Here is a 12925-nt window from a genome sequence, read left to right on the forward strand (position 1 = left end):
GGCTGGGGGCAAGGTGAAAGGCTGACGCTTGTTGAGGTGACATGCCTGTGACCACCATAGAAACTCCTGTTGAAGGCAGGGAATGAGAGGTATCATTTCCAAGCTGTGGATGTGTTGAGTCCATACGTTTTTCAGGTACCATTGTAATTTCCTCATATGCAGTTTTGCAAATGGTATTAGTAGTATGCAAGATGCCATGAAGTCCAAGGCCTGCAGAATTTTTCTTACAGGAAGTTGGGTCTTTGTTGCCATTATTTTGAAGTATTGAGTTAGTTGTAGCTGTTTGTCTGGCGTCAGATAAGCCATCTGGGCCCGTTGTATTCAAGCTGGCACCCAGGAATGTCATATTTTGTGAGGGCACTAGTTTTGATTTCTTTTCGTTTACTGTGTACCCTAGGCAACTTAGAAGGTGTTTTACAAAGGTCAGATGTTGTAAGAGAATGTCCTTGCTTTCTGCTTGGATGAGGAAGTCGTCCAGGTATGGGTATATTTGAATTCCTCTCTGTCTGCAGTATGCAATTACTGGTGCCAGGCATTTTATGAAGACCCTGGGTGCAGTAGATAAGCCAAAGGGCAGTGCAGAGAATTGGTAATGGGTTGAGCCTGCAATGAAACAGAGGTATCTTCTGCAATTTTGTCTGATAGGGACATGCAGGTATGCCTCCTTGAGGTCCAACGTTAATAGCCAAGCTTTCTTGCCCAGCATGGGAAGAAGCTGCTGTAGTGTTAGCATCTTGAAGTTTGGTACTTGCAAGAAGGTGTTTAGAATTGAAAGGTCCAGAATGGGTCTCCAAGCATTGTCCTTTCTGGGGACTAGAAAGAGCCTTGAGTAAAATCCTTGGCCTTGCTCCTGTGTAGGTACCAGTTGAATGGCTCATGTCCATGAGAGCTGTAATTTGTTTTTGTGCCTCTGCCCACTGATTTTGTGGCAGGTTTGGCATTCCTGTTATCCTTGGCAATGTATGGAAATGGAATCTGTATTCTTGTGAGATAATGTCTAGGACCCATTTGTCCTTTGTGGCAATGTGCCAGTTGTCTGAATAAAGTGCTAATTTTCCTCCCAAGGGAGCTGCCAAGAGAGTTTTGCTTGGCAGTTTGAGGTGTAAGTCATTGCGTTTGTCTTCTAGTAGTTTGGGACCTGTCTTCTCCTCCCTTCTATGTTGCAGTGCCCCATTGGCGAGGTTTGTAAGGGATTTGTGCTTGTCCTCTGCCCCTTGGGCGTCTGTATTTACCCCTCTGTGGTCTGTCAGAAGCTGGAAAGGACCAATTTTTTGTTGGCCAATTTCTGCTGAAGCATGGGGGTTGTACCTGTAAGAAATCTTTGACTGTCTGCATAGATTTTTGCCTTATCCTCCATTTTCTTTAAAACCTCTTCTGCTTTAACCCCAAATAAGACATCCTGCTGTAAGGGTGCATCTAGTAACTTTGCTTTGACATGATCAGGCAGAGTTTGTTCCTTTAACCAAGCATGCCTACGTATAACAGACCCCAGTAACAGCTGCTCTACAAGAAGCTTCCATGGAATCAAATCCAAATTGTAAAGTATGTTTGCCCACCTGTTCAGCTGCATGCAACAGATCCTGCATTTCCTTGAATTCAGACGGTTGAGGATGCGTGCTCATCTTTTGTTTTATTTGAGACATTAGGAATTGCTGGTATTTCAGCATGTGAAATTGACTATTTAGTGCTCTCATAGCTAGAGTAGCTGAAGTGTAAACCTTCTTCCTCCACCTATCTAGTGCCCTGGAGTCCCTTTCAGAGGGTACAGGATTTTTAGCCATAGAAGCCTTAGCCCCTTTGTGACCCTGGGAGATTGTCTCTGGGTCAGCAACAGGGCTTTTGTAAAGGAATTTGTGGAGAGTCAGGCACTCTATAATATCTATCTGGTTTGGCTGGAGCTGGAGCAGGAAGCAGAGAATCTGGATTTAGACTAGATTCCAAGTAAACATCATCCACAATGTCTAAAACTGGAGGGATAGCAAGTGGTCTGTGCTGGGGGAGTAAAAGAAACTCTCAGTGTCTTTTCTTTGAGTCGGAGTAGTCCTGACCTTACCAGTGGAAATGTTCCCTCATGGTATGCAAGGTTTCCCCAAAGGAATAGTCTTCAGGGGGAGAAGCTGAGGGAATGGAATCTTCAGCATCAGAATCTTCATAAGGGGGAAAGGAGTAATCCTGTTCCTCAGAGGAGCCTGAGGAAATAGACACTTTATCAGAGGAAGCATAATCCTCCTCCTGTCTAGGCCTTTTGTCTGGGGGGGGGTTGGGAATCCTTATTAAAGAAATCAAATCTTCAGCCATTTTAAGCATCGGTTTCTTAGGCATGGGGCCTTGAACTGGAGACTGAAGTGCAGTCGTTTTTGGTTTGAGAGAAGTCTTAAGCTTAGCATAAGATTTTATGGTGAGAGTAGTCGGTCTGAAGACACCTTCCGTAACCGAAGGTGTTTCCACAGCACCGGCTTCTCCTTCTGCAATGTTGTCAGTAGGGCCTAAAGAAAATGGCTGCGTTGGCCTAGAACTCTCTGCTTGAGAATCCGAAGCGGTCTGGGGTTCCAATTCTGCAGTCACCAGGGGCTGTGTAGGCGCCTCACTGAAAACCGGAGAACTGGCGACCAGCCCAGCCGAGGCCTTGGAGTCTGGCTTGGATCTAGGCTGCCTGTCTTTATCTTTGCGTTTTTTATGCACGCCGGTAGTCGGTTGCTCCGACGGCATAGTGTAATTAAATTTCCTACCGAAGTAGTGTAGTGCAAAATCAAAGTGTCGCTTTATAGTTCGCTTATTGAACCTAGCACAAAATCGACAACCAGTGACGTCATGGTCTGGGCCTAGGCAAGGTATACAATAAGAATGAAAGTCCTTATGAGGTATTTGCTTCCCACAAGAAATACAATTGTTAACTTTTTCTGACATCGGACTGAGGGAAGAAAAGGTTCCCCAATGGGGTACTTTGCTTTGAAGACTTCGGACTGAAATTAGATTCGAAAATCTCAGGTGTCGGCCAACCGGCACTTGTGAACTGCTTCTGCTTCGGGCACCGCACAGCAAGAAAGATTGAAGAAAATGGCGTCGGATGCCTCATATATATACCCCTGAGGCACTGACGTCAGGGAAGAAGCGACAGCAACCGACGCCGGACCAAGACTTTGGAATTCAGGCCTACTGCGGGGCCGCCTGACAACAGGATAACCCAAGTGTGATGACTGCAGCAGGGTAACACGATGAACATTGGCGAATCCTCACACTAAAATTGTGATTGATGTGACCAAAGGTCCGAAAAACCTTAATGTTTACGCTATAATCCTTAAGAAATGGAAAATCACCATATACAAGTGAAATTTAGGTGACAATCATATGTTTGTAATGTTCAGCATCAAAAATGTCCCTATTGATACAAACAATCGGCAAAATAGATTGCATAATAAATGTGAAAACTACCTAAACAAACAACAAATCAACTAGCAAAAACATAGGATAAAACACAATGATAGCCCTAAATATTCATTGGAAATTCAAAATGACTGACAAACAGTCAAGGAAAAAATAAAGTGTTAAAATAATTGCTAGTATGAAGCAAGGATCTTCAGAATCCTCCAGGTAGACCTATTGTTTCTGGTAAAAACTCATTAACGGAACCATTATCTCTGTTTCTAACCAAATATTTACAGCCGCTTTTACAATGTGTCCGAGCAACGATCAGGGACACGACTGAATTCCTTCAGATCATTTCCGACACGCAGCTTGAGCCAAATTGGTTACTCTGCACATTAGATGTAAAATCATTACACACCAATATACCGCACACTGGGCTGGTTTGGAGGCGCTGGAATACTGGCTTAACAAGATGGAACTATATAAGCCAGGTTTTAACACTCTTTTGTTGTGTTTGACAGAACATGTACTGACTAAGAATGTGTTCTTTTATAAAGGTAAATGTTATCTGCAAACTAAGGGGACAACTATGGGGGCTTCCTTTGCCCCCATATATGCAGATTTGTTCATGGCTTACTTCAAAGAACAGGTCATTTATGACAATTCTCACATTGAAGAAATGGACATTTGGCGTAGATAATTGGATGATTGCTGGTTGGTATGGAGGGCTGATAGTGAATATCTTTTGGAATTTATCACTTATTTGAATGAAAATAAATGGGGAATCGAATTTTCTGTCAGCTATGATAAAAATAAAATTATTTTTTTTAGATGTTTTGGTTTGCCGTGCATCTGACCATACACTGACAACAGACATTCATCGTAAATTCCCTGAAAACAATTCACTACTCCATGCCACCAGCTTTCACCCCCCCCCCCACATTGGCAAAAACATTCCCAAATCACAGTTTATGCATATTAAAAGCATTTGTTCTGATCAACACACTTACACACGCTTTAGGGATGATCTAGTACACAGATTTCATGATCGTGGCTACAAAATGGGCCAGTTACTACATACCAAACACACTGCTGACAAGATGAAACGTGCAGATCTCCTTCTCTATAGAACCAGGAACAAATCCAATTCCGAACCACTCGGACTTATCACCACATATGGACGTAACACTAATACACTCATTAATATTGTTCAACACAATTGGAACATATTAACATGTGAAACCTAAACTTCATGACATTCTTGGTGATAGATGTTCATTTTCTTGCAGTAAAGGGAAAAATTTATCTGCTTTTTTTAATCACTTCAAACATTCTGAAGTGAAAACCACCAATACCATCCAAACTACACTATCAGGTGAACCCCTATTTGGATGCTTTCCTTGCGGACAATGCAGTTATTGTACTAAACTACTCAAAACTAAAATTTTTCTAGCAAAAATACCCCTGAAGTATATAACATCAAATTCTTTGCTAACTGCTCCTCAGATTGGGTAATTTATTTGGCCAAGTGCACCTGTCCTGCGTTTTATGTTGGTCAAATGTCAAGACCCTTGAAACTTCGAATATCTGAGCATCTTGGTGACATCAAGAATGAGAGAGAAACCAATGCCTTATATAAACATTCTCTCATTCATCACAATGCATGTTTTAGTTTCACCATCATAGATAAAATCTTGAGATCTAGAAATAATAAATTAGGTTGGCATGATTTACTGAACTCCATGGAGAAAAAATGGATCATTAAACTTGGTGGGCTCTTTAAGCCAGGTCTCAATGAACATATGTAATTAATCACATGACAATGAATTATTTATATAAAGGTTCTTTTTTGTATGACATCTACACACTGAAGAAGGCTCTGCCTATTGTATTTGCCAAAACCGGTCTGCGTTTCAAAGAACCTAATACTTTTATTAAAGTACTATAAGGTGCCTTGTATGCTGGTCCTCTTTTTTTGTTTTGTGCACTAGTAGAAAGGCGTAATACCCTTATTTTGAAGGGTATGCTTCCATCAGCCTTCAGTGAGGCCTTATTAGATGCTGACAAAACTAAGAGCAAGACCGATGTGTGTTCTTCATCTTCCAAAGTTTTGGAGAAACCAAAAAAAAAAAAAAAAAGTCTTTCAGTGCCTTTCACTTTGTCAGCACAGTCCTCAAACTGAACAGTCTTCATTTGGTTCCTTTAGAACCCCTGGAACCAACAGACTCCATTACTAAAATTTCGGTCCTGAAGGGACCTATGAAACAGAGTTTACTGGAGTAGAGAAAGTCTTTGGCACCTAGAGTTTCGGTGCAGGAGTATCTGGATTTTTCAACAAAACCTTCAGCGCAGACACTTCTTTAGTTATAGACTATTTCGACACAGAGTAAGCAAACAAGCCATCCATTCTGGATTTTCTGATAACATATTCACCTCCTTTTGACCCCTTTTGCAGGAAGGCTGTCTTTGCCTTTACTTCAAAGGCCAAAATCACCCCCCACCCTTTCCATCCATTCCACTAACCGCTTAACTGAAGATGATGTGGACAGGCTGGTGAATAAGATACTTTGGGTGAGAGGGACGTCAGGTACACCTCTTCCACCCTATCCCCCTCGGGTATGGGAGCTGATTCTTCCCTTACTCTCCAGTGTTTCCTCCTTTGACTTCATCTGAAGCATTAGAGTTCTCGGTTCTGAGCCGCACGGCACAGAGTGCATCTGTTCCGGAGACATTCCTATTTTCAGAACCAATTCTTGCTCTGAGGCCTTTGGTCTTTTACAGATTCGGAAGCCTCTTGGGGCGTAGTCTGTCCTGCAAGCTCCATGGAGCTTCGGCATGGATCAGCTCAGCTCTGGCTTTGGTCTCGGGAGCGGTCCCTTCAGAGTGGGACGTGACCATGGTTCAGACATTCTCTCAGTTATGGGCTCCTTTCCCTCTTTGCAGGGTCCAGCTTTTGAGGCCATGGAGAGAGGCAGACAGTTGACCCCTTCCACTTCAGAGTCAGAGCCCAGATACTCAACCTGCACTCCCACTGGGTCAGGGAGTGCTAAGACCACAGGAGTCTCAGATAGTTCTCTCCTTTTCTGATATCTCCCCTGATCACCTCACGGAGGAGGTCCCTAAGAAGAAAAAGTACAAGAGGAGGCACTTGAATTCCAAAGAGGAATCAACCACCAAAGGCAAAGACTTCGATGAAGGTGAGGGATCCCAAAGGTCACCCCCTGACTGTCTCCTTTGGAGGATAAAATGAAAACTGACATCAGATCCAATGTTTAGTAGGATACTTATGGCTGAAGAGGGCTAGTTGAGTCTGAAGAAAGTCCTTGACAGTCCACATGGACTTGGCCTTATCCTCCGTTTTAACTACTGCTTCCATCTTAGGATGGAAAAGGTAGTCTTTGTCCAAGGGAGCATCCAAAAAACTTGATCTTAGATGCTCCAGGGGGGGAGGGGTGACTGCTCCCTCAGCCAGGCATGTTATCTAATAACTGACCCTATAGTTGGGGACCCTGCTAGATGCTTCCAGAGCATCATGGCCACAGTGTAAGGAGTACTTAGGAACTTGAGAACAGGAGATGCAACAAGTCTAGCATTTCCTTAGAGAGGGCCTTATTTTCAATCCCCACCAATTTTTGCTTCAACTGGTCCAAGAGGATTATCCTTACACTGAACTGTATGGAACTAGCAATTTAGGGCCATCATAGTCAAGGTAGCGGAGGTATAAACTTTCTTCTCAAACTTGTCTAAGGCTCTACTTTCTTTGTCTGTTGGTAGGGAGGTTTTAGAAGTGGTTGCTTTGGCTCCCTTAGGATCCACTACAGGTTCTTAAAAAGGTGCCCATGGGAATACAGAACTCAGTAAAATCTGTCTGGCCTCCAAGAAGCAGGTTGAGGGAGACTGACTGCAAGAAGAGTCCAACAAGACATCATCCAGTACCTCTAAGACTGGAGAAATAGCAAAAGGTTTATGCTCGGGAAGTTTTAGGAATTCCCTTACCCTCTTCTCTGACTGAGGGTAATCATGTGTTTCCCCATTTGAAGTAATCCCTGAGGGTGAGTAGGGGTTCACCAAAAGATATTCCCTCAGGGGATGAAGCCAAGGCTAGGTTCTCATCAACAGTCTGAACCCCCATAGGAAGCAATAAACAAACTTTCCTCAAAGGTGGATTCCTCACTGTCATCCTCTGACTCAAAAGAAACTGAAGACTCCTTCAAGGAGACGTTCCTTTTCCTTTTGCCAGGAAAAGATTCAAGGGCAAAACCAGGCAGGCTAAGGTGTCTACATCGGACTATAGTAACGGTAATCAAATCCTCATCCAGCCTAAACAAGTCCGAATGATAAGCCAGAGTTTGGAAGTGGTAGCCGGTAGGCCTCGGCTGGTGCAACCTGGATGAGGCCTTTTTATGCAAGACTGTAGGCTTGGGCCTATGGGCAACATCAGCACTAGGGCAAGGGCACAGATGGTAGGACGCATGCCAAGAAAAGTGAACTGAGGCAATCTCCGAATTAAAGGGACTCCGGTCTCCCCTTCAACAGATGGAAAATGGTAGCCAGAAGCCAAAACTTGCAAAGCGGCTCTGGACCCAACAGACAAACTAAGTCCTTCAAACTTGTGAAGAAGTACAGGGACCTGGCAGCATATCCGACTCAAAACAGGTGTTGACAGAGGCCTGTGCCACAACCTCAGTCATTGGATAGGACTGTGAAAGTGTCTCGCCTTCTTCGACTGTAACAAGCCTGGGTGGACTGGTGGATGGCGAATGAGTGACGTTGGGTACCAGATGCTTCTTACGCCTAGGAAGAGCAACCTTGGCCCGACCTGCACATGACATGGTACAAGAAGGCCATAACGACTCACTAAGGTGCTTAGCTAGCATCTCAGCCGCAAGCTTGAGCATCCTGCTGTTAAAACACACAGAGAACTTCCAGTTAGGTATGACATGTTCTGTGTCGAACCAAGCTATGTAAGAAGAGCGAAACCCCCTGTGTGGTATCTGCTTGCCACACCGGAGATAATTAACTTTCTCGGACATTAGTCAAGAAACGTATGAAAAGTTCCCCAATGGGGTACATAGATTTAAATGTCTTCTTTCCCTGGTGTGGAATGACTGATGCACTAATTAGCACTCTGATGGCAAGAAAGGACTCTGTTTACAGACACCCTTTAAACCCAGACATCTTGACATTGGTAAAACTGTCCATCGGCTCCTGGTGGGGGAAGAAATTCTCTGGTAGTTGGAATGGCCAAGGACTTCCCAAGTCAGGTAAGCTCATCAGTCAGGACTGCAACAGTCAAACACGAAGAACAAAGGGGGGGGGGGGGCACCACTGACTCTGTTAACTACAAACCAATGGAATGTATTGTAACGGACTTGATTATGATGTCAAAAATCTTACGAGGCTTAACCCTCCCCCTTAGCAGTTTGGTTCTGTTATGGTTATAGGCGGTCTAATAAATCTGGTCAACTTTCTTTTGAGAGGGTAAGACAAGCAGAGGACCATGGTCATTCTGTTGAATTAGAACACTTCAACCAAGGCTAACAAAAGCTTTTGATACCATACCACATTTCAACAAAATAAACAAGCTGAATGAACGCCAAACTGATCCCTACATAGATGGATGAATAAGAAATTGGCAGAGTGATCAAACCTATGCAGTGAGGGCAGCGGCCCCTGCAGACACATGAAGGTAACCAATGGTGTTCCACAGTGCTCCATGCTAGGACCTCTACAATTCAGCATCAGCCATGAAGACCTCCAAATTAAAAATGGGTATCTTTGGCTAACCACATTCTTTAACTTAGTAACTACTGTATTCTGTTTATGCAGAGCTTTTCTCCTATGGCCTCCACTGAAAATGGGCACTTCTTGCCAAGGTTGACTATCCTGGTAAACATCTAATAAATAAAGCTCCAACTGTAACTCACAACTTGGTGCTCAAAGAATGGATTAAAACTAAATGTTAAGTGCAATATCATCTCATTTTCTTAAAATCCCTCGACTCATCTTACAAATGTAGACGACACCCTGCTTCAAATGAAAGTGTTGAGAGACACTGAAACATAGCAAATATATCGGTCTTCTTTGAAAATCATGTTGCAAAAATTGTTAGGAAAACTTTTTACCAGGTGCAGATGATTACAAAAGGTATTTCATATTGATCCAAGAAAATTATTACCCTTCTATATTGTGCACTAATCAGACCTATTAATCGAATACAGTACTTCTTCTGGGATGCATTTTACTATGCATATCAAGCAACAGGAAATACCCTAGAGGCTCCTAACTAAAAAGGATGTTGTTGTCTTTAGGCTTTTCCTCGTTAGGGGTCGCCACAGTGGAACTCCAGTCCACTAATGATTGCCAGTAGATTTTCACGGTGACGAGTTGCCAGCTTGACACCCAACCTTCAACGAAGGCACGCCCATTCACTCATGTCTTTCAGAACGCTACTTACTCCTAACTAAAAAGGATACCAGGCTTAAAAGATAAGAGCTACCAGGACAGACGTGGAAGCACTGATTCTTTTGTCAATGTCCTAAAGACTCCTCAGGGAGATCAGTGCAGTCTTCTACAGCATTAGGGATCCAACAGTCCAAGACCTGGAATATCTCCACAAATCAAACGGTCTCACTAACACTAGAACCTGGAATCTAAATCTGCGTCAGCAAATAAACAAGACATGCTGGAAAGAGATTCATCATGCAATGCTTAGCTCTTCTCTGGAACAAAGTTCCACTCCAAATGTGACAGTGTCACACTTTCTTCCTTTAAAAAGGAATGTCAACTGGATGTGTATCCACAAATTCACTCCTGGCATGACTTGGTCTATTGCTCATTGAAAGAGGGGGTAAGATCTAAGGGTGGGTAAATGTTAAGAAGTAAATGGCTACTGGGCCCAGTGAATGAATAAATAAAAGAAAGGAAACAATAAAAAGTTTAAAAAGCAGAAGTTAACCTATTCTTCTCACTTTATGACTCTTACCACCTGACCCAGCTCTGTTCTTTAAAAGCCATTCACTAAGGTCTTTGCAATCTTATTAGCAATACCCTTTGAGTTTGCTTTTACCTTCCTAACTTTTGTATACTCACAATAATCATGTATTACACACAGTAATCCCACTGACAAATCACACATCGAAGTCAGTATTAAAGCTTAAACAAATTCTCTTCTAATCTTCTATCCCTGCCCCTCCCTCACAGATATTAAACATCTAACCTCTACAACTGGAGATATTTCTGAATGCACAGGGAAGGACAATTTAACTTAACCACCCCAACCAAATTCTTACATTACGCCCAAGGCAAAGAAAAAAAACTTTGACATTACATTTTAAGTATCCTACTAAGCTTCAACCTTTGCTACTTAACATTTGTTACTCCTAGTCTTTTTCCTCATATACATTTATCAACACTACCCTTCCACTACTTCACACCCCCTTCCTCACTGGTAGCTCTATTCACTCATCTTTTAACCATCTGTCTCAATCTCAAAATAATTCTCTTTTTTCTTTTTTTTTTTACTCCAACCAAACTGGCCTTATTCACTCCCTACATCTCTGCTCTTTAAACACTTCAGACTCTCCTTAGTTCAGTCATTAGGATATTAGTCTTACACCAGCCATCATTATGTGCAGCTCTGTTTCCCCTAATCTACTCCCGATAGACTCTACCAACTCTTCAGGACTGCTTTTTGACAACTTCCTTCCCATATTTCTAAGTACTACCTCCTACGTTATCTTTATCTCCACATACTACCATCACATATCTGAGTCACTGCTGCTTATCCACATGGCCAACATGTGTTCTCTAACCACACTGAGCTAGATTCTCAAAGGTCTCCTGGACCATATGCCTAATCAACTATGAACCATCCTTCCTGCGAGTTATACCATCAATGACTATCCCATAACAGTCCACAAAGACGAAACTTTCCTAGCTACTGTCCTCATCATCCTTTAACCATACACCTTACCCTATATCCAAGTATTCCCTCAACTTCCCCTCTAACAACCTCACACTATCTTCCATCTGCTTCCTTTTTACCTTCACCCACTGTCAAAATGCAGTACTCTCCTTCCTCACTTTCTCACCCACCCATATGTTCCTAATTTGCACCATCACCCTCCTATGCAGCAGCTGTTCAGTCTTTGCTTCTTGATACCCATCTATCTTGTTAAAATAAAGAAAAAAATCCATGCAATTTTCAAATGTTCTAAACATATCCAATTTCTTCTTATTTCATTTGCACAACACTTACCTCATTTTTTTTTCTTTCGCCCTCTTCTATCAAGACATCTACTGCCAAATGTAACACATCCACCCTATCTACCACCCTCCCTACAAAATATTATTCTACCCATTTCCTTAGATTTGCTTAAATGCCTCCCCATTTCTCTAGTTCTCCTAACTCCTTTTTAACTCACTTTAAATCCTATCTTCAAATCCCCTTAACCTCTGTGTTACTTTCAATGCCATCACATACCTCCTAAAATCAGGCCTCAACTTAGTTTTTTCTTTTCCTATAGCTTTCTAAATATTGTGCATCAATTTGTATGTACAATTACTTTGATCAATTAATAACACTTCCCTGCAATGTTAATATTCCATATTAACTTCTAATCTTAGCAAAATGCTGAAAAATGTGATCTCAGTGGGTAGACCAGGTAATAAACATCTAAAGCAGAAATACATAGTTTGCACAGATACTTAGGTACACTTACTAGCAGCAATCCTCGCAGCTTTAACATAGTCACCATTCTGTATGCATGCAATTAGCTCCTTTCGATCTTCTACATGATTTCTTCTCACAAATGCTGGTTTTCCTTTACCACATCTTGGAAAATTCAAACTGCAAAGTAAATCAGTATATGACACACAAAATCATTACAAACAAAAATGAGAATGCGATGGCAGTGAATGTAGATCAGTGTTTAAGGGGACAACTATTTACATTTAAATAACCTTGTGTCCAAAACTAATAACTTGGTAGCTCTGGATTAAACAAATCTTAAAAAATAGTTAACTGTGCAGATCACAGATTACTTGGTGAAAAGACCTTAACACTAAGGATGGCAGAAACAATATGACAAAAGATTTGATTACATCTGCAGCATACCAGCATATTACAGTCCTACCTTTTTCAGTTTTGCACAACCAGTTGCCAAGTAAAGTCTAGGCACCCATATTTGCACAAGCAGAAAAAGAGCCCACAAAACAAACTGAGGATCAACTGCATTCATATAATCACACTTACAGTCCAACTCCCACAAACTGCAGAATCAGCTGAACGACATTGTGGCAAACACTGCTGCAAGCTAAAGCATGTTTTCAAAAACAAGCACTGCCTGCCGGAAGAAAGCAGCATGGCAGAACAGATTTTTTTTTTTTTTTTTTACACATTTATTAAGATATCACGTAACACAAAGGAATGCATGCATTAACAAATAAAACAGACCATTTTAATTTTTTTCTCTTTTACATACATTACACAATATATATATGCATATTACAGATTTTATATATATATATATATATATATATATATATATATATAAAA

At 41.8% G+C, this 12925-nt stretch overlaps 1 protein-coding gene across 4 annotated transcripts in view; it reads right to left on the minus strand.

The window, feature by feature from the left end:
- Positions 1–12925, minus strand: part of BRD1 (bromodomain containing 1) — a 2713326-nt gene that overhangs the window by 509767 nt on the left and 2190634 nt on the right. For all 4 annotated transcript variants that reach the window (XM_044066979.1, XM_044066978.1, XM_044066977.1 and 1 more), the window contains one exon: positions 12090–12217. In XM_044066979.1, the coding sequence (XP_043922914.1) occupies positions 12090–12217 (128 nt within the window). The remainder of the gene's footprint in view (positions 1–12089; positions 12218–12925) is intronic.

The sequence above is a fragment of the Protopterus annectens genome, chromosome 3.part1, assembly GCF_019279795.1.
Source record: "Protopterus annectens isolate FY-2018-M chromosome 3.part1, PAN1.0, whole genome shotgun sequence".
Taxonomy (NCBI): domain Eukaryota; kingdom Metazoa; phylum Chordata; order Ceratodontiformes; family Protopteridae; genus Protopterus; species Protopterus annectens.